The 23158-nt window shown below is 38.1% G+C and overlaps 6 protein-coding genes across 8 annotated transcripts; 1 reads left to right on the forward strand and 5 right to left on the reverse strand.

Moving 5' to 3' along the window:
- Positions 1–680: 680 nt before the first annotated feature.
- LOC148297869 (Copper transport protein family) lies at positions 681–2011 on the reverse strand. 2 transcript variants are annotated; one of them, XM_088246420.1, is made up of 3 exons: positions 1922–2011; positions 1147–1228; positions 681–1050 (listed from the first exon to the last, which is right to left on the reverse strand). In XM_088246420.1, exons 2-3 carry the CDS (start codon positions 1217–1219, stop codon positions 845–847), a joined length of 279 nt encoding a protein of 92 aa, XP_088102546.1. In that variant the 5' UTR covers positions 1220–1228; positions 1922–2011; the 3' UTR covers positions 681–844. The 2 variants fall into 2 exon arrangements, with proteins under 2 accessions (XP_088102546.1, XP_088102545.1); XM_088246419.1 differs by lacking the exon at positions 1922–2011 and adding an exon at positions 1375–1506 and having other exon boundaries at positions 682–1050.
- On the reverse strand, positions 1706–3494 carry LOC110757118 (uncharacterized). The gene is made up of 3 exons (XM_021958666.2): positions 3101–3494; positions 2898–2979; positions 1706–2210 (listed from the first exon to the last, which is right to left on the reverse strand). The coding sequence occupies exons 1-3, from the start codon at positions 3170–3172 to the stop codon at positions 2044–2046; spliced, it is 321 nt and encodes a 106-aa protein (XP_021814358.1). The 5' UTR covers positions 3173–3494; the 3' UTR covers positions 1706–2043.
- A 593-nt stretch (positions 3495–4087) lies between these two features.
- Positions 4088–8587, reverse strand: LOC110757147 (Agenet and bromo-adjacent homology (BAH) domain-containing protein). Of its 2 annotated transcripts, XM_021958702.2 has the most exons (7): positions 8077–8213; positions 7023–7088; positions 6630–6715; positions 6405–6527; positions 5412–6254; positions 5090–5306; positions 4088–4961 (listed from the first exon to the last, which is right to left on the reverse strand). In XM_021958702.2, the coding sequence occupies exons 2-7, from the start codon at positions 7039–7041 to the stop codon at positions 4420–4422; spliced, it is 1830 nt and encodes a 609-aa protein (XP_021814394.1). In that variant the 5' UTR covers positions 7042–7088; positions 8077–8213; the 3' UTR covers positions 4088–4419. The 2 variants fall into 2 exon arrangements, with proteins under 2 accessions (XP_021814394.1, XP_021814393.1); XM_021958701.2 differs by lacking the exon at positions 7023–7088 and having other exon boundaries at positions 8077–8587.
- Positions 8588–13419: 4832 nt separating this feature from the next.
- Positions 13420–16543, forward strand: LTA2 (2-oxoacid dehydrogenases acyltransferase family protein). The gene is made up of 6 exons (XM_021958715.2): positions 13420–14572; positions 14691–14882; positions 14983–15070; positions 15169–15239; positions 15343–15426; positions 16086–16543. The coding sequence occupies exons 1-6, from the start codon at positions 13658–13660 to the stop codon at positions 16188–16190; spliced, it is 1455 nt and encodes a 484-aa protein (XP_021814407.1). The 5' UTR covers positions 13420–13657; the 3' UTR covers positions 16191–16543.
- Positions 16237–18412, reverse strand: LOC110757161 (Glycolipid transfer protein (GLTP) family protein). Its single transcript, XM_021958718.2, has 4 exons — positions 17903–18412; positions 17341–17513; positions 17076–17221; positions 16237–16992 (listed from the first exon to the last, which is right to left on the reverse strand). The coding sequence occupies exons 1-4, from the start codon at positions 18152–18154 to the stop codon at positions 16886–16888; spliced, it is 678 nt and encodes a 225-aa protein (XP_021814410.1). The 5' UTR covers positions 18155–18412; the 3' UTR covers positions 16237–16885.
- Positions 18413–18776: 364 nt separating this feature from the next.
- Positions 18777–22684, reverse strand: LOC110757158 (Major facilitator superfamily protein). Its single transcript, XM_021958714.2, has 4 exons — positions 22525–22684; positions 22135–22352; positions 21078–21637; positions 18777–19868 (listed from the first exon to the last, which is right to left on the reverse strand). Exons 1-4 carry the CDS (start codon positions 22598–22600, stop codon positions 18983–18985), a joined length of 1740 nt encoding a protein of 579 aa, XP_021814406.1. The 5' UTR covers positions 22601–22684; the 3' UTR covers positions 18777–18982.
- Between the last annotated feature and the right edge of the window lie 474 nt (positions 22685–23158).

Raw genomic sequence — 23158 nt, forward strand, 5'->3', positions numbered from 1 at the left:
GCAGAGCCTATTTAGAAAGAAATATTCAAAAATTTATAGCAGTTAATTTTGAATTTTTTTCTCTAAATAAGCTTTATAAGAGTATATCATGTTAAAATGTGTGTATTTATGAAAAAACCTTTTCTTTTTCTTATCCACTTACTGTGCCAAACTAACATATTTTGCTTTCCATTTCTGGAATTTAGGGTGCCTTTTTTTGGTTAAAAATTTAGAGTGTTCTTATATTCAAATATCTGTCTTTTTGGCCTCATTTGTATAAATAAAAAATTAAAATTGTTATCAAAGAACTTAACAAAAGCGTGATGGAATGTTAGGACTCGAGTTTCCACATTGGAAAAATTACATATTCTAAATGACTTAACAGCTCTTGGGCACTGATTTCTTACAATTTACAAGTCGGTTTTTAAGAGCAAGTTTTACCCATGGACTCTTAATAATTGGTATCAAAGTATGGTTTCATGCAGCAAATGGGCCCAATTCCACAGAAAGGGCAACCTATAGGTTGGATAAAACGAAGCAGCTTCAAAGGAAAAAAAACCAAAAAAAAAAAAAAGGCTACCATCGGGTAAGTGTGAATAAAGTAGCATCCTTCTTATTATGTGTCCAATAAGTTTTGTTCTCGGTAACCAAAATAAAAATTATCAACCATTCTGAAAATATCTTAGGGAATGAAAGAAAAAAATTATCGAATTGAAAAGTATGATTTCCTGGATATGTCTCACTTATTTGCATTCTATTATCAATTTCAATTCTCAAGAACAATGGCATGTATTACTAACTGCTAGGTAAATTTTGTATTCACACTAAAAAGGAAAAAAAAATCACCTGGTAAAGTAAATTTACCCTAACAATATAATTGGTGTGTTTTACAAGTAGCAATCATAGCCCTTTGCTCCATTTCTTCAGTGGTGCCATCGAGCTCTTGAATTTCCAGAATTTCAACTCGACGGTTCATCTTCTTTCTCATCTTTATTGCCACATCTGCTGCTACAAATCTCCCACACACACTTACCCTGCACTGCTGCTTCTCAATCAAATGTGTCTCTATTTCTTCAACATATTAACGGAAAGAGGATGGTTAGTTTTGGAATATATATTTAGAGTTAAATTTATGGACTTTGATGCCTACGTTTATGGATATCTTACCTTTCATGTTTAGAAGTATTCTCCTTACTTTCCTGCAACATCCATTGCAGTCAATATTGAGCCTCATCACCATGCAAAAATACTGCAATTGTACCCAAGAAAAAACCAAAAACAGATATATAGCCCCATCAGAAATCTTCTTCTTTTTCCGGAAAGACAAAATTTAACCTTTGAGACATTATGTAAGCTTGACAAGGAAGAGACAGACAAAGATGCCACAGAACTTGCCTTTCCTGCCATGAAGTTGGAAATGCCAGGACCTGAGATGAAATTTTGGGTTGTTTTGATGACTGGAGAAAGGTAAATGGAAAAGGCAGCTGTGGAATATTGGGAATATGAAAGATTGTGAACCAATTGATATTCTACTTTTGAATCATCCCGTGGAAATTCTTCCTTTTCGTTTTGGAATCTGACTATGCTTGAAGTTGAAAAAGAGGCTTTTTGTTTCTTCTGTGCGGCTTATTATATATCCTTAACTTCATTATAAATATTTGCCTGTTTCCTGTCACAATGGCAAGGCTAAGCATCACTTTTGTATAGCAACATTAGAAAGCATCTCTTTCTTGAACTCAAAGGTTTCTATTAAAGAAAATTGAAGGCCCCTCTCAGGATCCAGTTTTTCCAACCATCTCTTTTTCAAACAAACACAGTAACAGAACAACAAGTCAAGGATTTGCCCAATCAATCTACCAATATGTCCCACTTATTTTACTATACGTTTCTATAAAAATTCATTTACAAAAAGTGGAACCAAACCACCAACTTAAGTACGTACCAATCATCGATAATCAGAGCGAAAAACTAATATTCATGTCCAATCCAATTGAAGGAATTAGGAAGACTTCTGATATGAATTTCCCGTAGCACATTGGACTTCTCAATCTGGCTTGGAATTGATCAACTTGAGGAAGAACGAAATATCCGCTTAATCAAGGCAAATTTGTTTAGAGGGTTCCTGTAAACAGCAGCAACTAGCCGACCGGCCGGTACTTTGGCTACTCTGGGATATCTGCAAATGAGTGTAACCTTCTTCTCCAGCGCATTCACCACAACAGACTCTATCTCTGCTCAATCATGTAAACATGTTATAACATGTTTACATCACATGTTTACAGTGCTAATAAAAGAAAGTAGATGAAAACACATGCAGGTGGTCCCATTAGGGAAGAGGAAGCTCCAAGGCCTAAGCCAAGAACTTGACTAGCAGACAATCATGTACAACTGTCATGGAATATGTACCATACCATACTTATACTATAGCATAGAGCAGCTTTATAGTATTTGACCCTTTCTTGGCCAAGAACATTAAAGAAGTTACCTTCTACTTGCTACTGCAGCCAAAGTTTTCACAGCTCTGGGATGATAAATTACCCACCACGGGTCCACAGAGCACATGCATTTCCATTTTGCATAAACAGAGTAAATGTTTTTACCAGAGGCAGAACTCTTTGGTAAATTACTCGAGAAAGGCCAGCATTATTTCAATCTGAGATGTTCCATGCTCCCTAGAAATGTTCTAATTTGTTTTTTAACCGGTAAATCAAATGCTATTAGTTCATCAAGGCAAAAACTCATACATGCAGTATCTTGTATAGGAGGCAGGCAATCGATCAAGACTGTACTGATATTTAGAACAAAGACAAAAGGGTCCCTTTTTAAACCAACGAAATAAAAGAAAATTTTACAAGTCCAGTCTCTAATTTGCCATGATAATCCAAAGCATCTGAATGAAGGCTGCATAGGAATCTTACCACCCAATTTTGACATCATGTCTGCAAGTCTCTCTTGGCATTCAGTACATCCTATATCAGCAGAGAGAACAACTTCCTGGAACTGGTTTGAGCGAGCAAAAAACCAACAATAACTTAAGGTCTGAATATAAATGAATGCAGGAGAGAGAGAGAGAGAGAGAGAGAGAGAGAGAGAGAGTGTGTGTGTGTGTGTGTGTACAAACCAGAGGCATGGATAAAGATTCAGCAGAGGCAAGACTGATTCCAGGAGAAAGTGATGAAGTGTTTGACTTCATTTTGATTCCAAATCATGAGAGCTCCTTGTTAGGCCATTAATACTGCAAGCCATGGCTTCGTTATGTTGCTTAAACAGAGCATGAAGAAGAATCTCACACAGAGCAGTAAGGTAAGAAGTTCAATCCCATCTTGCAAGTAGAAAATGATCTAGCAGCAGCTACTGTTGTCCTGATGGAGCCTACCTACTTTTTGAGGTACTTTGAGTCCTTGAGTACCGTTTGTTGGAGAGAAAGGGAGCGGAGATTAATGAGAAAAAACAACTTGTTAAAGCAGCAAATGGGAAAAGGAAAAGGTCTTTAGTTGACAACGATGCTTCATTCACAAATGGTAGCCCCACGATCGCATTAGTGTGTAGCATTGGCACACAAACTTTTCTTCTCCATACTTATTCCTCCGAAGTTACTTGACAATGATGTCGTGCAGTATGCTAAGTGCGGTACAGCTGTAAATAACAGTCAAATTATCTATTAAAGAACAGGTTTTAGTCGTAGTTTTGGTCTGTTCTTGCAAGTTTTCAACTATTTGTGACATAGGATCCTTGGCCAACCAAAACTCTATTTCTATTTGTAAACAAAGCCAACTTGGAAAAGAGCTGATATTATCTTAGATCTGTAACGTTACAAAGAACGTAGGATAGGATCCCTGTCATGTAGCTGTTCTGTTCAAAGGTGAGACCAAGTCAAAATAAAAGGCTGGTCCCTAAATTATGACCAACGGACACTTGCTGATGCTAAACATCATTAAGTTGAATTAGATCAGATCACAAACGACGAGAGCCTGATCATGCACTAAAATCCTCGTGTGAGAATAAATTCATTCATGGTTCAGAATGGCATACAGTCAATTACAAATCCCAAGGGTTCCTTCCAGAGTGGGGGACCAGCTCAAACATTATGTAAGTGACAGTTCAAAACTTTTGACTACCAAAAAGAGTGACAGTTAAAATTTTATTAAATAAAAAAACGATATACAAATTACATCCAACTGCTACCAAATGTGAAGAAGACTGAAGAACTAAAAAGGTCATTTCTAACTGCGCCCAAAATTTCTGCCTGACATTTGCAGGGCTTCAGGCCCTTCAGGCTATTGTTGCATAAATAGTTAAATGCGTACATGGAGAGACTTGAATGCCATGACTTCTCAAATGAACACTTCAAGAGATGACATTGCTGAGATTAGAGGGTCTAAAGAGAAAGCGGCATCCAACAGATGCACCAGAGCAAATATATACTAGTGGATGAATAAACTACATAACTAAGCTTGTTAGTGGAGGCGCCACTGAAGAACTGAACAGAGAATCCCCTAAATATTTGCAGTTCTCATGATCAACTTTCAGGGATGACGGAATCATATATCTTTCACAAGTACCAGATCCCACAAAGCCACGGGTGCTTTTACCGTCACCAACAATGCAATGCACCTTCTGGACAGAGCTCCCATTACGTCTTCTCTTCCTTGACGACTTCCACTTCAGCTGGGCAAGTACATCATCCTTCAAAAGATCCGGAACCTTACCCAATTCTTTAACCTTTTCATCCTTATCTTTTTTAGAGAGTAGACAAGAATCCTTACACCCTGTTTCATCTTTCTTCGAGGCCCTGCTATCACAGATAGCAGATTGTGATGACATGCCATCTAAACATTTTCCCGCAATTTGCTTTGTTTCTAAACTACACGTGATTGAGCTAACAAGTTCAGGCTTGTCCTTAATTTGAGCCCACCCACTACCCAACCACTCTTGAGAATGTCTTAATTCACCACGACCGACAATCAACACCCGCTTTTCTCCTGCACAGAGAGAGTAAGCAAATTAAGATATTTAAGCAAGTAAACAAAAATACAAAATAGAAAATTAACAGATTTTCATGAACTTCGTTGTTACTATTAGATTTCAAAGAAAGGAAGTCTTTGCAAACCTGGGAAATACACACGAAGTCTTTTGTCACATTCCTTCTGAACTACAATCCCTTCCCACCACCCATCGTGCCACCAGACATCAACAGCAGTCCCAACATCAACCGCCCATGAAACTTTGCATTTATTAGACTGTGGAGACGGCCGAATACTTGGCCTACCACAAATCCGAAAACCCAATTGATCAGAAGCTGCAACCCGGGATGCCAAAACCCATTCCTACAACATGAAAATCATAAAGTTCAAGCAAGCTATAAGCAAAGAACAGGTTTGACACAAGTTTCGTACAAAAGAAAATATGACAGAAATGGCCCCAATGCATACCTCCAGTTTTTTAGCTTCATCAGCTGCATCCTGGATATCTTGATATTGCACCTTCACTTTCTCTTTATACTTTTTGATAATTAAAGCTCTAAACCAACATCCTCTAATGCCACTGTCTTGTGAGAGGACTTCAACTTGTGAGCCCAGTGCTAAATGCTGCAGTAGGGTTTTCTTCACCTCTTTACTAGGTAAAGTAGCATCAGAACTCCCTCTTCCAAAACCACAGGCTTCGCTTTTACTTCTGCAATCAGTCCCATGTTTACTTAAATTCCCCACATCCACACATACTGCATCCAGTGATTCCCTTTGGTCATTGTTGTCCAAGCACATATCATCACCTTTCATTGAATGATGCCTTTTTTTAGGTCTGATACCATTGGCATCATCATTTTCCTCCATTTCCAACCCCTCGGTTGATTGTTGAGAACTCCCATGAACCTTTGAAGGTGAAGCTGTGCACATATATCTAAGTATCTCCTGTTTCCAATAACCTTTGACTTGAGTAATGTCGAAGGGCTTGCAATCATCATTATCAAACTGCTTGTGGCATACAAAGGGTTCCAAATGAGTTTGTGTTGCCTCTTTGTGGAATTTCTCGAAATGCTGGGGACTGAGGATGGTTGCCAATCCATCTATGCATTCAATACTGAGATCTTGAAGACACAGAGAAAAGAAAATCTCTCTGTCATTAAAATTGTGAGGCAAAACAATACCAACCTCATCAACTTTGTGAAACCATCGTACCACAACCATCTTGTTGCCCCTAGAATCCTCGTACATGTCTTCTAAATATGCAACAAGACGCTTATCCTCCTCTGCTAAAACAAATACAAAATCATGAACCTGAAAGTATTTGGAAAGAGGAACAACAGAAGATGAATACGTCAGATGAAAATATTCTTCAAAAGCAAACTCACAATTGAAGGTAAGATGTTCAAGAAACAAAGGGGAACTTTTTTTTATATAAAGAAAAGGCAACAGAATAGAACTTACAGAAACTACAACACCATTCCGGCTGAAGGATTGATAATGCCTCCGTTTTTTCCTGCATGTCCAAGGAGAACCTAACCACAGAAACTCTGTAGTATGGTGGCCCAGCTTCCGCAATACAGTATCCTAGGAGAAAGATGGAGAATAAATATAGCATATTTCAGTAATAAATATTTGAAGCATAAAACATGCAGGGGGTAAATAAAAGTCATAAGTAATCATCCTTACCTTATGGATTTCAATCCCCAGTTTGCAAGAATCTTTATCATCCAACACACTCCCACCCAAATCAGGTGACTTGTGAGGTGATGTATCTGAAGGAGTCATAAAACAAACAAATTAATATGACATTTAACGTGGACTACAGTAAAAATAATAACGAAAATAGAATGACAGATATATCAGCAATCAGGACACATAAATGAAAACATAAAACAAAAACAACCCAAGAATATTAACGGAAAGAAATGTGTAAACAGAAACAAGCTGTGCAAAGGACAAGTATCCATAACAGATGGATCCATTAAACAGAGAGACTAAAAACCTGAAGACATAAACTACCACATATACCAAAGATCATAATGGAAAATAATAATAAATCTGGCCATGAAGGGTCTTGACCTAGAGATTTTGAGGGCATAAGGATCCGATGCTCTCAACCAGCTCTTTACAATTTAATTAAAAATCCTGCAGCCCAGATCATAGTCAGTTCACAAAAACAGGAACACCAGCAATACCATGAAGAACAGCGCATGGTCAAGGTTGAAAGCCAGATAAAGACAAGACCGTAAAAGTAAGAATACGCATAAAACAGGCAATACCACCTGTAAGGTCCTTCATTAGTGAACAAAAAAAAAAGCCTGCGGCGGCTCAATGAAAGAACATGACGATATATCTTTAAGGCGTTCGTGTTTTTAACAAATAGAATGGCTATAAGTTGAGTAAATTTCCAAGAAATAAAGAGAGGCAAGACCGATCCCAAAAAAAGAATAGATTTTACATGGAAATGAATGGAAGAATTTTTGTTCAAGGGGATTTTTCCTCATGCAAAGAAGAATTCGACATAAGTGGAGATCTGAAAGAGGGAAAGGAGTGGAAGACAGGCCAACCTGGAGGACAAACGCTCTTGCCAGAGACGAATCTAGAAATTGAAAGATAAAGGAAATCGGATTTTGACAGATAAAACAAACCCAGGTTATCACAAAACTTTCGTCTGATGGCAAAGTTTGAAACTTTAACAAGGGAAAAGCCTTGAATTTGGCCTGTAGGTGAACCCAATAACCCTCCGCCCTCTCAACCAGATAACCCGTCTCCGACAAAATTCTGATGGTGATATCCCATGTAAAACCGGTTGGGAAGCTCACATGACCACAAATCAGTGAAAATATACACATGAAAATGGCAACAAAAGAAATAGATTTGTGAATAAATCGATTATAAATTAAACACAACCCAAGTAATTCTATGTCTGCCTCCAACAAAACCATCCAGATCCAGAAAATCTCTTCAACAAAAGCCAAATCCCAACAATCCTAGACGAACAAATTGTAGACAAATACCAAAGACATTCCATTTCCCAATAAGGAAAACTGAAAACCCCCAAAATATCCAAAAACAAACAAGAAAGGGAGGGTCGTCAAAATTCATCAAGAAATTAAACATGGGCGAAATTTACCTGAAACGACGGAATTGAGCCAATCAACGACCTCCCTGCGAGACTTGAGCTTAACAAGCGAAGACATAGAGAAGAAGGATCGGCTTCGAAACGCGTAATGATAGGACATGTGCCGCAAGCTCTTCTCTTTGCCTACCACAGCCAGATCTGAGCTCCCGTCGCTTCGCTTCAGATAGTAATGGACCTCTCTCCTCCCTTTGTCGCTCGACACAAAAACCTCATCCCACCTCACGAACCCAAACGCCGTCGTTGCCGCCTCCGCCAATCTATCCATTCCCTCAAGGTTCAATAATTAAAACCCCTAGTTGATTATAACGACGCAGCTATGGCTCTAATTGATTGCATAAAAACCCTAACCGAGGAGGACGAACCAGAGACGAAGAGCAATACGCGAACCAGAGGCACTCTCTCTCTCTCTATCTATCTTTCTCTCGGAATGAGAATGGTAAAGGGGTTTGAATGCAAATTTTAAACTTTATTATTCAAGGGGAGGAGGGAGCTAGGGTTTCGAGCTTGGGGATGTGAATTGAGATAGACGGTTGAGATTGCGCCCACGAGCGTGACACGCAGGAAAGTCGTAGGAAATTGCGGGGATATCTAAGGGGGTTTTGGATTTCCGGAAATACCCCTGGTCAAGTTTGGAAATTGCTGGCTTTTGTTATGTACGTGTTGGAATTGGGCATTCGAGACAAGGAACAAGTTGAGGAGGGGGAGAGAGAGTGGTGCCCGCAATTGCCGGTGTAGAAAGGGAAGACTCGCTCACTCTGGTTGCCAGCTGTCTGAAAAATTGTCTTCTTTTTTTTCAGATAAAAAGGGCCATGTAAAATATAAATAGAAATTACGGTTGCGAAGTAACTTTTTGTTAGTTACTGAGATAATAAATTATGGTTGCGAAAATATTTTTTTTGTGAAGCTTTTTTTTTCTTGGTCTGGTATAGGGATGGGTACGGTCGGGATTGGATCAATTTCATCATAAAATAATTACAATATAATAGTTTTATTTGGTTCAATTTTGAAAAAAATTAAGGAGGAAACCGAACCAAATTAAACCAATTTAAAACAATTTGGTTCAGTTAGTTTGGGTCTAAGCCTAATTACAATAAAAAAACAAATATTCACAACTTGCTACATACTTTTTCATTTTCTAGACTATCAAACCATCATAAAACTCAACATGCATTAAAACTTCAAATTTCAATAACCAATATAGCTACAATTTAAATATCAATAACTCCAAGGGTCCATCATACTTCAAATTCAACATCCATATATAGTTATTATATAATTAGAGTATTATAAGTGTATAATAAATAAATATACAAGTAGATGGTCTGATTCGATTGAGGTTGACTTACAAAAGCTCAATATTGAATCAAACCAAACCATGTAAGGTTCGGTTTGATTTTTAAACCATTTGACTTTTTTTTTGTCAAAATAAAACCAAACCGATAATTACTATTTGGATCAGCCGATTTCATCAGTTTGGTCGAGATTGATGCTCATCCTTAATATGGTATACAATCACTGGTGTATGCACATTGGGGCCATTTGGGGTCCCTTGACCCCATGAAATTAGTCCATATGTGCATATTTGATGTTTTATTGATACGCAATAGATAGAGTTTGGGCATATTTGATGGCTTTTTGATATGTGATAGCTAGGGTATCAAAGAGGGAAAAATAAATGAAATTTAGTTTTCATTTTATGGCTAGGAAAGCAATTAGAATAAAAATACTTTAATGAAAAAATTATTATTTTATTTTTTCAATTATTTTTTTCAAACAAATGTGTGAAGACTCTTACACCATAACTCGTTGGGGGTACAAATCCCGGATACGTTTTTCTTGAAATTTAATTTGACAAACGAAAATTACAATTACACATTAAGGAAAAAACTCCCTAATATGGTACGCGAAAGCTTGAAGATAAATATGTTTGAATGTTTTTGCAGGTTATGGGGGTTGCTTTTCCTTAGTTTAATAGACAGTATTAATACATATTTTTGCGTGTAAATGCAGCTGAAAATCCCCTGGCCCTTGTTTCCACCATCTTATATATTTGTCTCTTTATTGAAGAAAGGTTCAAAATAAAAGAAGACAAATGGATAAAGTTTTTAAATAAAAAAAAACAAACAAACGAGGTTGATTTGCATTGCAAGGAATTGTTTTTCTTCAAATTTCATTTGACAAACGTTCATTAAGGAAAAAACTCCTATAATGATTAAAAGAAATTAACTTTTAGATTTATGGTTCTATCATTCGTTTAAAAAACATATGCTTGCAAGTCTTTAAGTAAGATAATTTTTTTCCTTATATACAATTGATATTGGGGGAGGAAATCGAACCTAGGACCTCAAATGCATGAATAAATGATCTTAACCAATTGAGCTATAAGTCCCTTGCTAAGTAAGACATTTAGGCTATCCAGTACGACTTCAACAATTTATATTTAATGAGATTTCAAATTCAACATTTTGAGTTATTTTCTATGTTACGAGATATATAGTAGTTACTTAAGTTATTGGGAATTAGTATGCATTCAAAACATCTATAATTAACATCCACATGTAAGTTACTAAGTCAGATACAAGAGTGATTATACTCATGTCCTCTCTTTGCCAAGATATCAACTACCATGTTGCCTTGTGATAAATACATTATCTTTCATACAAGCAATATGAGATGGTAGAATTGAATACAACACTTTAGTACATAGGTAAATATTCTTCACTACTTAAATTATAAGCGCTTGATATTTATCTTGATCACGCATCTTAGATCTCCAACTCAAAATGCATATAGACACTGTTGTATAATGTAACTGTCTCCAATATGAACAATGGTGTAGATTTTAGAGATATTTAGTAATATACCCATTCTTAACACTAAAACTATAAATAAACCCTATACTATTTAATTTCTATAAACAAACACAAAAAAAACCCCAAAAATGACAACTTGCCCTATTGAATTTAATTTTGATTATTAAATTACTTTGATGCCTTATTGAGTGTTTTTGGCTTTTTTACAAGGTTTTGGGTGAGTTTGTTTTAAGAAATCAATTGCAGTTTTGTAATTTAAAAGAAGTTAAAAGCCTTTTTGTTATGTTGTAAATTGATTTTGGGTGTGTTTTTAAAGTTAATTTTATATAGGGTATTTTTTTATAAAAAATAAAAAATTTTGGAAAAAAAGAGGTAAAAAAAAAAAATATGTTATACTACTTGCATGCAAGTGATATATTTCATATTTTATAATAATATGCAGGAAAAAAAAAGTTCAAATTAGATTTCATTTTTACTGTTTCACAATAATATGCAAAAGATAAATTCTCATAAGAATTGACATATTATTACTTCCAATTAATTATTTGAACTTCAACTATTCATTGGTTAAAACCATGTATTGTGGACTGAACTATATGATGCAGGAGCCAGCCCCATGACCGACTGTAACGTTCTTCAACGGTCTAGAGACTTGGGTTGTTTGTAATGTTTTCCCGATTGACAGTTTATTTTCTTGATTTTGTAAATAGAATTGTTTGTTGCATGTTGTGATGTAATGATACTTTTTTTATATAAAAAAAACCGAATTTTCATTCATTAAAGAGTTTTTAAAGATAAATTTTAATGAGGCCACATATGTTTTACATTACTGGAGCCCAATTCTTAATATTCCTGTATTTTTCTAACATTGTTGTTTCAATAAAGTTACATTTCTTTGAAAAACAAAAAAAAAGAGAAAAACACAAGAGGTCCCCAACCCAAAAAAAAAAAGAGAAAAAAGCTAAAAACGACAGGTGCTCGATTCTATTTACACGCGGAAACTTTGCTGACGGTGCAAAACAGACCGGTCCTTGCGGTCCTCAACAGCATCGCCAGAAATACAGCTGCAAAGCACTCTATCATCACCCCCATTAAAAAATTATAAGATAAAATTTTCATTGGAAAATATAATAAATGAAAAAAAAAGGGAGGATAAGGACGCGAATAAATAGGTGAGGTAGGGCATCGGAAATGGCTCCAAAAGACAGCTAAGCCGGCCCCCAAAATTGGGCTGCATCTGGAAGGCGGGAGAGTTAAGCGGGATATTTAACTTGTAAGACAAGCGACACTGAATCTGAGCCGTTGCCTCCTTTAAATGCAAACCGTCCATTTCGATGATTCGTTTTGGTAGGGTCATGAATTCGGGCCAACTTCCGGGGCAGAAATGGAAAACTAATAAATACTTAAATAGGCCCATAAATAAAACCAAAAAAAGAAAAAAGAAGAAGAAAAACATACCTTTAATAGCAAAGATCTAGTTTGGCTGGCCTCATTTGCAAACATGTCGACCACTTAGCTGTGAAAGTTTAAAAACATGGGCATAAATGATTGAGTGTTTTTTTATATTATATTAATTATTGTTAATATATATAATTTTGTTAGAATAGACAATGAAATGCTTTTAAAGAATGTAATTATATTGATAACAAGGGTGGTGGGGTTCACCAACTTTACGTCATGAAATGATGATTTTGGAATTTAGTGTAAGCTCATAGGAATATCCAGGGATCTCCAAATTAACATATAATTTAGTTGTTGGAATTGGAATGAAACAAAAAAAGCAATTAATTGATGCAGCATCTATCAGCTCCTGTGTCAGAGATCAACAAAACTGACACTAATTGTTTGGCTACGAATCTTTTATCACCACAGCCCAATAGTTTCCGACTGGTACGACAAGATTACAATTTTAGGCCCAACTCAACTCCATGGGCGGGTTGCTCTTGGATCTCTTGGCCCAAATCTACATAACAAGTTCTTGGGTTGGGTTTATTCAACAAGCCTAGCTACAAGGTGTAGCCCGTGAGCTTCGTAAAATAATGCCCACAATCAAACCCTACCTTTGGCCCATATTTATTTATTTTAATACAAAAAAATGTCGGAGGGGGATTTGGACACATGATCTTGGAAGTGAGAGTTTCATGTTATCAACTAGAAGGCTAATTATAAGATAACGTTTAAGGTTTTTTTTTTTGAGGAAGGAGCAGGGGGCTAAGCGCAATTCTTTGAATCAAACACTGAACGAAATCGATTGTGGTAGAAGGAGATTCAAACACAAGATTGATCTCAAGTGCATGAGTCACTGTACTTAACCATTTGAACTATAAATTTTTTGATGACTAGTATAAAAATTAGGTATCTCATATTTGCAAATAAAAAAATAAAAAAATATCACTGGGTATAACTCAATTGATTTAGCTCTTCCATCTCCATCAATGAGAGCAAAGATTGGAATTCCCTAAGAATTCAATGAATATTTGCGTAAACTTCAGTCAATAGCTTGTACTAGAAAAAATAAAATAAAAAAATCCCTAAGAAGTAAATAAGGAAGAGTGGGAATGGCCAAGTGCCAGGCGAATGGCGATGTAAACAATTTAAACAGAGTTGAGGGTAGCTCAAAGCCTCCAACCAACTCCTCCTCGTCTTCTCCGCCCACTTTCTTCATCACCTTAACATTCTTCTTCTTTTAAATCACACTCACACAGACACCCCCCAATCCCTTCTTTCTCTCTATCTCCTCCAATTCTCCGAAATCCAGAATGGCGTCTTCTCCATTTCTATCGAAGACCACCATTTCCTTCTCCTCCTCCATCTCCACTTCTCTTCCCTGGCGGTCCTCACACTCTTCCCCTTCCTTCTCCACCGCATTTCGCACTAAACCCCGTCGGAGAACCCTGACCGTCCAATCCAAGATCAGGGAGATCTTCATGCCTGCCCTCAGCTCCACCATGACCGAGGGAAAGATCGTCTCCTGGGTCAAATCCGAAGGCGACGTCCTCTCCAAAGGCGAGAGCGTCGTCGTCGTCGAGTCCGACAAGGCCGACATGGACGTCGAGACCTTCTACGACGGAATTCTCGCCGCCATCGTCGTCGGCGAGGGCGAGACCGCCCCTGTCGGAGCCGCCATCGGACTACTGGCCGAGACCGAAGAGGAAGTCCCCGAGGCTAAAGCCAAAGCCAAATCCGCTTCATCAGATTCCCCCGCTTCTTCTTCCCCGGCTGCTGAAGCTGTTACGCCCACTCCTCCTCCTGCTACTTCCACTCCCGCTCCAGCAATCGCCCAGCCTTCTCCACCTGCTACTTACACTCCCAAAAAGACTGTGGCCACGCCTTTTGCCAAAAAGCTAGCCAAGCAACACAAGGTGGACATTGCCTCCGTGGTGGGCTCCGGCCCATTTGGCCGAATTACACCTGCTGATGTGGAGGCCGCCGCCGGAATTGCCCAGCCCAAGAAAACCGTCGCCGCCGAGCCCACTCCCGTGTCCGCTGCTCCACCCAAGCCTTCTGCTGCTCCTTCGGCTTCATCAGCGCCTCTGCTTCCTGGCTCAACGGTGGTGCCCTTCACAACGATGCAGGCCGCCGTTTCGAAGAACATGTTGGAGAGTCTCTCGGTGCCAACATTCCGCGTTGGTTATCCAATCAGCACCGACGCGCTCGATGCCCTCTACGAGAAGGTACATTGTGGATAGTGTTTGATTTAATTGGGTTGTTGCCTTTGGAATGCCTATTGGGTCTGATTGGCGTTTGCAATTCTGGGACTTTGAGCTGAATTTATCGACATTTTTTGTACAGGTGAAGCCAAAGGGTGTGACCATGACTGCATTGTTGGCCAAGGCTGCTGCTCTGGCACTCGCTCAGCACCCGGTTGTAAATGCCAGCTGCAAAGACGGAAAGAGCTTCACGTATAATAGTAGCATAAACATCGCCGTTGCTGTGGCAATCAACGGTGGCCTTATAACCCCTGTTCTTCAGGATGCCGATAAGGTCTGTGATTTCTGAATGATATGTTAGTTAAATTATATGTTTTTGCTCTTGATAGTTGGAGTTTTAGATATTGATGGGGAATTTGTATTTGTTTTCGCAGTTGGATTTGTATTTGTTATCCCAGAAATGGAAAGAGCTAGTGGAGAAGGCCCGTGCTAAGCAACTTCAGCCCCATGAGTACAGTTCAGGTCTTTATTATACAAATTCTAGAAACTCTTTGTGTTTGTTACCTCTATTCTCATCGCTTTTCTGTTGTACTCATTAAGTTACATCGAATTCTATACAGGAACTTTCACTTTGTCCAATTTGGGCATGTTTGGAGTGGACAGATTTGATGCTATTCTTCCTCCAGGACAGGTGAGTTTTAACCCTTAAAGATAAGAATTTTCGGTTTCGTGAATTGATAATTTATGTTCATTATTATTTCGCTGTTTGCTCAATTTTTTTTATTAATAATCAGGGGGCTATCATGGCTGTTGGAGCTTCAAAGCCAACTGTTGTGGCTGATGCAGATGGGTTCTTCAGTGTAAAAAGTAAAATGCTGGTGAGTATCATCGAGTTTTCTTCATAATGTGTGCTATGTTTCTTAATGTTGATGTGCTGGAGAACTTTACAATGATGTCAGTTTAGTTTCACACATATGTAACAATCATTTAAACAAAATTCAACAGCATACGCAAATGCAAAATTCAACAGCATACACTTCTTGTTACTAGTACTCCCGAATTTTCCATGTCAGCTACACAATGCATAGTAACCCGCTACTTTCTTCTGTGAGGAAAAGAATGTTAAAGAAGTTATATATAAATTTGGCAAGAGTTGTGCTTGACTGAAATTAGCTGTTCTCCAGAAATATCAAGGATTTATTTGTACTTACTCAGTTCTTTATGCATGTCAACTAATCTTGTGGGAGAGAAACAGAGCCTTATATGCAAACACCTCCATGCACCTCTATGTGAAGGGAGGGGAACATCACTTTCTTTGTAGTTGATCTATTGACTCCAATTTCCAGAAGCACCAAGATTTTATAATGTTGATTGGATCTAATAACTAGGTTTCTCTGCACTGTGAATATTTTTCTTCATCTGCTTATCAATTTTGTCAGTTGAACACAACAGGGAATCTGAAACTTATAGCTTCTCTTGTGGTTGGAAACTTTTAGAAAAGATACTTAATTTAGTTGGAATGTGCATCTTTCTACAGGTAAATGTAACAGCTGATCACCGGATTGTTTATGGTGCTGATTTGGCTGCCTTCCTCAAGACATTTGCAAAGATTGTTGAGAACCCAGAGAGCCTCACATTGTAGTTGGTGTTTCAGGACTCCCAAGGATAAAATGTTTTTGACCCTAAGCCTCTAATTTTCATCAGTGAAAAAAGGATGACGTCTCTTTCGAACGGGGTGTCCAACTAAGGAACACGCTTTTGCAGTAATTTCTAGCATTTTCTGCTTGTGTTGTACTTCATTTTGTTTTGAACTCCTTTAAGAAATTGCAATGCTTTGTTAGTCACTGTTGAGAAGATTTTGAAACTGGGAAACAGCAACTTTTGAAATTTTTTGATAAGAACAATGCTTGGTGGGAAAGTTCAAAACCCAATGGCTGTGTAATAATATCATCTATGACAGGCATAGAATCTATACATGAATTGGTTGTTTATGAACTTTGGTGATTTTAGGCATTCAAGTTTACCATATTCTATCTGTTAAGCACCTCATGAAACCTTTCATTTTATAGTGGATTAAGTGATTAGAAAGTGGAGTGACTTTTAAGTTCCTTTCTTTGTATAGGTAGCAAACATCATTTAACTAATAACTTTTGCAGCAGCACTGCCTTGAGCCACGCGATAATTTTTTTGATCTTGCAGTCTAAATAATAGCCTCCTATAAAACATGTAGGTCTCTTGTAGCACGGTAATAACACTTATGTACAGGCCCATTGTAGAGTAAAAGAAGTGCTGTTAACGAACTAGAGCTGCATACACAATAATAGATGAAGACTCAAGTCACCAGTCCAAGGTGATACTCCTAGAAAGGTATAGCTTGTCGATGTACTCGATCACCGGACGTGAGGCCCGGATGTACCTTTTCATCTTCTTCTCTGCTGACTGGTCTGCAATAAAATTGATCATAATTAAGAATTAATAGCACATTTGAAAGAGATGCTGGCTGGATAGAGAAAAGTTTTACACTTACGGGTTTCTTCGAGATTCACCAGAAGTTGATCCCTTGACGGAAGAGCATACATGCCGGCGGCAACTGCTGTCCTGATTGTCCAACTGTGGTATGGCGCACAAACTTGGGCATAAGCTGTAGAAGCTGCTTCCCTTAAAGAAAAGTCACTGAAAGGCCAAAAAAGCAAGAGAGAGAGCTAGATATCATGATGTAGAACAAAACCAAAATACCTGCAGAATGATACATAACTGCAGTCTGCAATTAGACATAAGGAGGTTGAACATACTCGGTTGACAAAAATTGTTCAAATAAAGCTCTGATGAGGTCAAGGCCCTGCCTAACTCGGCGCAAATTACGTGAGTGGCTTCCCGGGGTTTTTACTGTGTCATTTGCAACATCAATATCAATTAGACTATCTAAGGTGTCGTAAGTCTTTGATGCTTCCACAAGATCATCAACCTGAATGAACCAAACACAGTGTGAGATCCTGCAGGAAGGTCAATTGGATTGAAAATGCAACCAAGAACGAGTAAGAAACAGAGCCTCATTAGGAGTATGAATTATGCAAGAATTGAGAAACAAACAAACTTGAGAAGGCAAACTTGATCAGAAAGGGCCAGATATCATAGACATCTGAAATCAAAATTGCAAGCAGAATGGGAATGCAGGATGGAAAGCATATATCATACATGATCAGCAACAAACGGAGTTCTGCAGCATATTATATACAACATAATCATCAATGCAGCGTATCTTGATCCCAAACAAATTGAAAATCTATATAAAAAAGCACACAATTTAGATTGAATTTGAAAAGTAAGAAGATGGATGGAAGAGAGAAACGGAACCTTGGAGACGTACTCCATCTCGGCGAACTTGAAAGCGAGGCCAAGGCAACTGAAGAGGATGGAGACGAGAGAAGAGGCCTGGCAGAAGGTATCCAAACTTAGCCTCTGTTGTTGTTGTTGTTGGGATTGGAGGAACTTGCCCAACTCCTCAAAGGCTTCAACAATGGATGTTAGAGGAGGCGTGGACGTCGACTCTGCCATTGCCATACCATCCATGGCTCCGCTACAGCTGCGTTTCACCCCTAAAATCATTCACAAATAAAACCCTACCCCCAACGAAACGATTTCTCCTTCTTTTTCTTTCTTTATAGTTACAATTTACAAACAAAACCTTCAAATAATAATGTTAATAATAATTAGGGTCCTCAAGATGCAAGGCAGTTGCCTTTGTTGCTTTTGTTGTTGGTTGTGTTGAAAAGGGGTGCAACCGATAACGTAAGGCTATAGGGTTTGAAGCTTCGCTAAGGATGCGGCCTGCCTAAGGTAAAGGAAACCACCACTTTTATCTTTTACATTACATGGGAATGGGATCATCAAAAGTCAAACACAATCAGACCGACCATCCGGGAAAAGTCAATCTCTTGTTTGATTGTTCATCAAGGTTTCTTAACACCACTTTCCTCTTCTTCTTTTTATAAGATCTCCATTTTATTAGGCCTTGGTTACTCCCTCTTGGGTCAGGTCCCAAACCCAAAGATAAAACTGGGCCTAGTTCATGGCCTTTTTAAGATCACCCAAAATTGAATCCAGTCTTTATGTATTAAGCCTTGTTTTTTTTTCACCGATAAACTTCTGGGTAGTAAAGTAAAACTTACCATAAAATTAATTTTCTGCAAAACAGAGCAAAATAGAGGCCTTGCTTTAGTGGATAAGATGAGTAAGAAGCACATGTTTGAATTTCGTATGCTTCCAAGATCTAATATACAAATAATTGATCATACAGGCTGGATGATTCAGAGAATCTATAATTTATTATTCAATATAGACAGTCTCCTCATTTTCTATACACTAAACCATAACCAGTGGTGACTGCCTGCCTACCTGAGCACTAATTGATTAATTAATTAATTAAAAAGCCAACTAAACGCGATTGACAAGCTCTACGCCCTTCTCTTCAGACTCAGCAGCTTCTTTCTTGATGACTTGAATGGGCTTAAAAGTGTACATTTTGGCACAGAATATGTAGTAAATCAGATTTATAACTTGCAATAATGTGAGCACCCAGTAGAAGTATTCTAACTTCCCCTTGTTTAGATTATTATCTGGCAGCCAATTTGATCCATTAGGCCCAGCACTAAACTTGTGCACCAGGGACACCAAAAGAGTGCTCACATAATTCCCAGCAGAGATTGCAGTCCAAAACAGCGCAGCAGCAGTGCTCCTCATGCTTTCTGGTGCCTGGTCATAGAAAAACTCGAGGTGCCCAATTGACATAAATGCCTCAGCCATCCCATGAAGGCTATACTGAGGAATGAGCCAAAACGCTGAAATGGGGATCATGGAATGAGGCTGATCTACAAGCCCATGAGCAAAAGCTGCATTTTTTCGCTTAGTTTCGACGAACCCAGCAACCAGTGTAGCCAGTATTGAAATGACAAAGCCAATTCCCATTCTGTGAAGGAATGTGATGCCTCTGTCGAGCCCTGTGAGCTTCCTGGCAAAGGGTATGAAGAGGCGGTCGTAAAATGCGATTGTGGACAGCATGGTGACTATGTTGAAGACTGTCATGGAGCCTGCTGGGATTTCAAAGGACTTTGTGAGGTGCCTGTCCATGGTTTTTGCTTGCTGGAGTGAGAAAGTGTTTTGTTGGGCATAGGCTGTGATGAGGAGTATCCCTGCTCCCCATATAGGTCCCATTCTAATCACAGATTTGAGTTCTTCCACACGATGAACGGTGTTCAGCCTCCATAGGTTTGGTAACTTGAGATTGTCTTCCTCAGTCACAATGGCTGCCTTGTCAAGAAATCTGCATATATATTTCACCATACGTATATTAGGGTAACGTTCTATCCCAATCGTCATGATAAGACTTATGTTGTCGTCCTTGACAAGGAATTGGGTTAATTTAGCATACAATATCTTCAATTAATAGCTACTTTAATTGCATAGTTCTTGTGTGTGTGTGTTTTGGGGATTAAGAATTTTATCCAATATTGTGGTGATGGCCAAATGATGGGCTCGTATATGTTTAGCGTTGATCTGGTGTATGAGAAACCCATTAAGCCAGTGACACCTGGGAAGCAAAAAAGGTAAGCCAGCATGCTGTGGGAAAAGCAGGCCAAGCTCTGGAAAGCAGTCATAGGTGACTAGATTGCACGTTCATATTGCTAGAGGAAGCGAGCTTTCTACAATAGAAACCAAACCAAGTGTGTGGTGTGGTGCTGCTCAAGAAGATCAGAGGAGTGTGGACCCTACGTATTCAATTCATCAATAATGCATGGACAAAATGATTGTCATCATCTGCAACATGCTTTCACTTAACGACAAACAACCTTAACAAATTTATAATATTGCCCCGTCAAAAATAGGTGTTGATAATAATGCAGGCTATCTGTTATCAAATTCAAAACTAGAGAGATTTTTTTTTTGGGAATTCACTATTATACCCAATATAAGAGCCTATTATACTCAATTATAAAAAAATCATATATGAAATGGACTATAGAAAAACACCTAAAACCCATTTACAACATAATAAAAAAGCTTTTAACTTCTTTTAAATTACAAAATTGTCATTGATTTCTTAAAACAAACCCAACCCCAAAATCTCGTAAAAAAGCCTAAAACACTCAATAGGACATCAAAGTAATTTAATAATCAAAATTAAATTCAACAGGGCCAACTATCATTTTTTGGGTTTCTTTTGAGTTTGTTTATAGAAATTAAATGATGTAGGGTTTATTTATAGTTTTAGTGCTAAGAATGGATATATGACTAAATATATATATATATATATATATATATATTTGATCTTCCTTTTCTGTGCCAATTTAGCCAGACGGTGAAAAAAGCAACCCTCTGAGCTATCCAAAATTTCCAAGTCTGGTTTATGTGACAATTTATAATAAAACCAATTATGATAATTATGTGAGAAAACATGTGTGAAAGTGCTAATAAGCCACAAATATGCATGCAACTTCAGTGGGAGACAGAGAGAAAAGAAAGAAAGACTTACTTCATGTGTTTAGTATGAAAAAGCTTCCCACCCAGAGAAATAGGGGCATCAAGTTCATCATTCTGATACAGCAATCTATCATCAGACACCAAAGGCAGCTTTCTCTTCTTGTAGGCAGCCACGGACACTTGTATCAACCGGGTAAACGGACTCCCAACCGGATCCAAGTTCCGGTAAAGCGGGTACCCAACTATAAATATAATAATTGAGATAAACATGGCTATAGTTGGAATTCCAAGTCCCAAACCCCATCCTATATTGTCCTGGATATACACAAGCACTGTCACAGCCAGTAATATAGATGCCCCCATCACAAAATAGTACCAGTTGAAATAATTCCATGTCTTAGTGGTTTGCTTCTCGTCCGCCTCGTCAAACTGGTCCGCCCCGAATGCCACGACACAGGGTCGGATCCCGCCCGACCCGAGTGCTCCTAGTAAAAGAGATGCATACAGAATTGCAAGCTGTCCCCCGTCGGCTTCTTTGCACACTTGGTTGTGTTGGCACGGGGGAGGCCTTAGTTGGGGAAGTACTGCTGATACTGTCAAGCTAATCATGCCCTGTTTAATTAAGTACGAAAATACAAATGTTAATAAGAATTAGTCTTTGATTAATAATATTAATAACAAAAGAAATGGACTGGTGTATCAATTCTTTGCAAGCTTGATTGTGACAATAGTGATGAATGTATGTCACTCACTAATTAAAAATTGAGCTCAATCATACTGGACATGCACTATTAATAATCTTAACTAAACTTGTCCGCTTGTGTCAACTTTCTCTGTTTTCTTTTGGAAACCCTTTATGAAAAATCATTTAAAAGGTAACAAATTTCTATGTTCTTTTTTCTGTAGTTGATCTTGAAAATGACTCGCTCGATAAGCCATATAACTCACTATGATTGATAAGATATATTCCTTTTGGTGTTTCATTCACATGTTCTATACTCTTAATCTTCATGTTTATGTTATGTGTCTATAAGAGAGAGAGAGAGAGAGAGAGAGAGAGAGAGAGAGAGAGAGAGAGAGAGAGAGAGAGAGAGAGGGTGGAGAATTACAATCTGGTAAATAATGGAAGCAATAGTTATAGTCCAGAAGCGGCCAGCGTAGGCATCAGCAAGGAAGGCACCAAGCAAGGGGGTCAAGCTCGCAGTGCCACCAAAGTTGGTGATGGTGTTGGCTGCTTTGGTTAATGGCATATTAAGTTGTGTTGTCAAGTAGCTAACCATATTAGCATTGAAACCCACCACAGCCAACTTCTCACAAATCTCATTAGCTACAACCACCAAGTCATGAACAACAGTACAATCTCCATTAGTATATTAATCAACTAATTAAAACCCCAAAAACAAACAAACAAAATAATTAAGAGATAATTAAATTAAGAAGAAGAAGAAGAAGAAGAAGAAGAAGAAGAAGAAGAAACCGCTGGCTAGTGATTAGCTTACCAAAGATGAAGGGCATAGTGACCAAGCCTCCCTTTTTCCTCGCAACATGGTTGCCTTTCTCCTCCATCTTTTCCATCTGCTTTGAGTTTTAAGTGACCCACGAAGCTCCCATTATTTATAGGGCAAATGCAATAAGGAAGGATAGAGCAGAGTAAAACTTAACTTTGAGTTACGCTTACTGTTTCATCCACACACATCATTTATTTTTATTTTGGCTCTGTGTGTGTGTGTGTGAGAGAGAGAGAGTGTGTGGGGCAGGCAAATTGTGGCCTATAATAAGACATCGAAACCAATATACGATATGTAGGAGGCAGGCAGGTATGTGTATAGTAATTAATATTGATATTTACAATTTTTTTTATAGACTTGTCTTATTGTAATGCTGAAATAATGCAAACCTGATGCGGGATGAACTGGCAAAATTATTGGCAAGCAGCTGTTAGCCTATGCCAAAGATAAGATTACCATTTAATTAAACGCCCCATTAATTTGTTTCACCAAACCAACTAAGGGGAAAATTGAAAATTACTAATTAAACATACAAACATATGAGGGGAAAAAAATATATTGGGTTTATTCGTGCGGTGGAGATTGTCTGGTCCAAAATAAAATGTGATTATATATATACTAGTCT

Source organism: Prunus avium, chromosome 1 (assembly GCF_965620075.1).
Source record: "Prunus avium chromosome 1, drPruAviu1.hap1.1, whole genome shotgun sequence".
In the NCBI taxonomy this organism is placed as follows: Eukaryota; Viridiplantae; Streptophyta; class Magnoliopsida; order Rosales; family Rosaceae; genus Prunus; species Prunus avium.

Bases quoted from the DNA above. Each gene is read 5' to 3' on its own strand.
- LOC110757118 (XM_021958666.2), bottom strand. From the start codon at position 3,172: ATGAAGTCAAACACTTCATCACTTTCTCCTGGAATCAGTCTTGCCTCT. The intron at 2,980-3,100 runs GTTTGTACACAC...CGCTCAAACCAG, and splicing joins AATCTTTATCCATGCCTCTG to TTCCAGGAAGTTGTTCTCTC. The intron at 2,211-2,897 runs GTAAGATTCCTA...ATGATTGAGCAG, and splicing joins CATGATGTCAAAATTGGGTG to AGATAGAGTCTGTTGTGGTG.
- LTA2 (XM_021958715.2), top strand. From the start codon at position 13,658: ATGGCGTCTTCTCCATTTCTATCGAAGACCACCATTTCCTTCTCCTCC. The intron at 14,573-14,690 runs GTACATTGTGGA...TTTTTTGTACAG, and splicing joins TCGATGCCCTCTACGAGAAG to GTGAAGCCAAAGGGTGTGAC. The intron at 15,071-15,168 runs GTCTTTATTATA...AATTCTATACAG, and splicing joins GCCCCATGAGTACAGTTCAG to GAACTTTCACTTTGTCCAAT.
- LOC110757161 (XM_021958718.2), bottom strand. From the start codon at position 18,154: ATGATTTTAGGGGTGAAACGCAGCTGTAGCGGAGCCATGGATGGTATG. The intron at 17,514-17,902 runs GTTCCGTTTCTC...TGGTTCATTCAG, and splicing joins AGATGGAGTACGTCTCCAAG to GTTGATGATCTTGTGGAAGC. The intron at 16,993-17,075 runs GTAAGTGTAAAA...ATTTTATTGCAG, and splicing joins GGTGAATCTCGAAGAAACCC to ACCAGTCAGCAGAGAAGAAG.
- LOC110757158 (XM_021958714.2), bottom strand. From the start codon at position 22,600: ATGGAAAAGATGGAGGAGAAAGGCAACCATGTTGCGAGGAAAAAGGGA. The intron at 21,638-22,134 runs GTAATTCTCCAC...TTAATTAAACAG, and splicing joins CTTCCATTATTTACCAGATT to GGCATGATTAGCTTGACAGT. The intron at 19,869-21,077 runs GTAAGTCTTTCT...ATATATATGCAG, and splicing joins TTTCATACTAAACACATGAA to ATTTCTTGACAAGGCAGCCA.
- LOC148297869 (XM_088246419.1), bottom strand. The intron at 1,051-1,146 runs GTAAGATATCCA...AATATGTTGAAG, and splicing joins AATACTTCTAAACATGAAAG to AAATAGAGACACATTTGATT.
- LOC110757147 (XM_021958701.2), bottom strand. From the start codon at position 8,350: ATGGATAGATTGGCGGAGGCGGCAACGACGGCGTTTGGGTTCGTGAGG. The intron at 6,528-6,629 runs GTAAGGATGATT...TCTTTCTCCTAG, and splicing joins TGGGGATTGAAATCCATAAG to GATACTGTATTGCGGAAGCT. The intron at 4,962-5,089 runs GTTTGCAAAGAC...CTCTCTGTGCAG, and splicing joins ACTTCGTGTGTATTTCCCAG to GAGAAAAGCGGGTGTTGATT.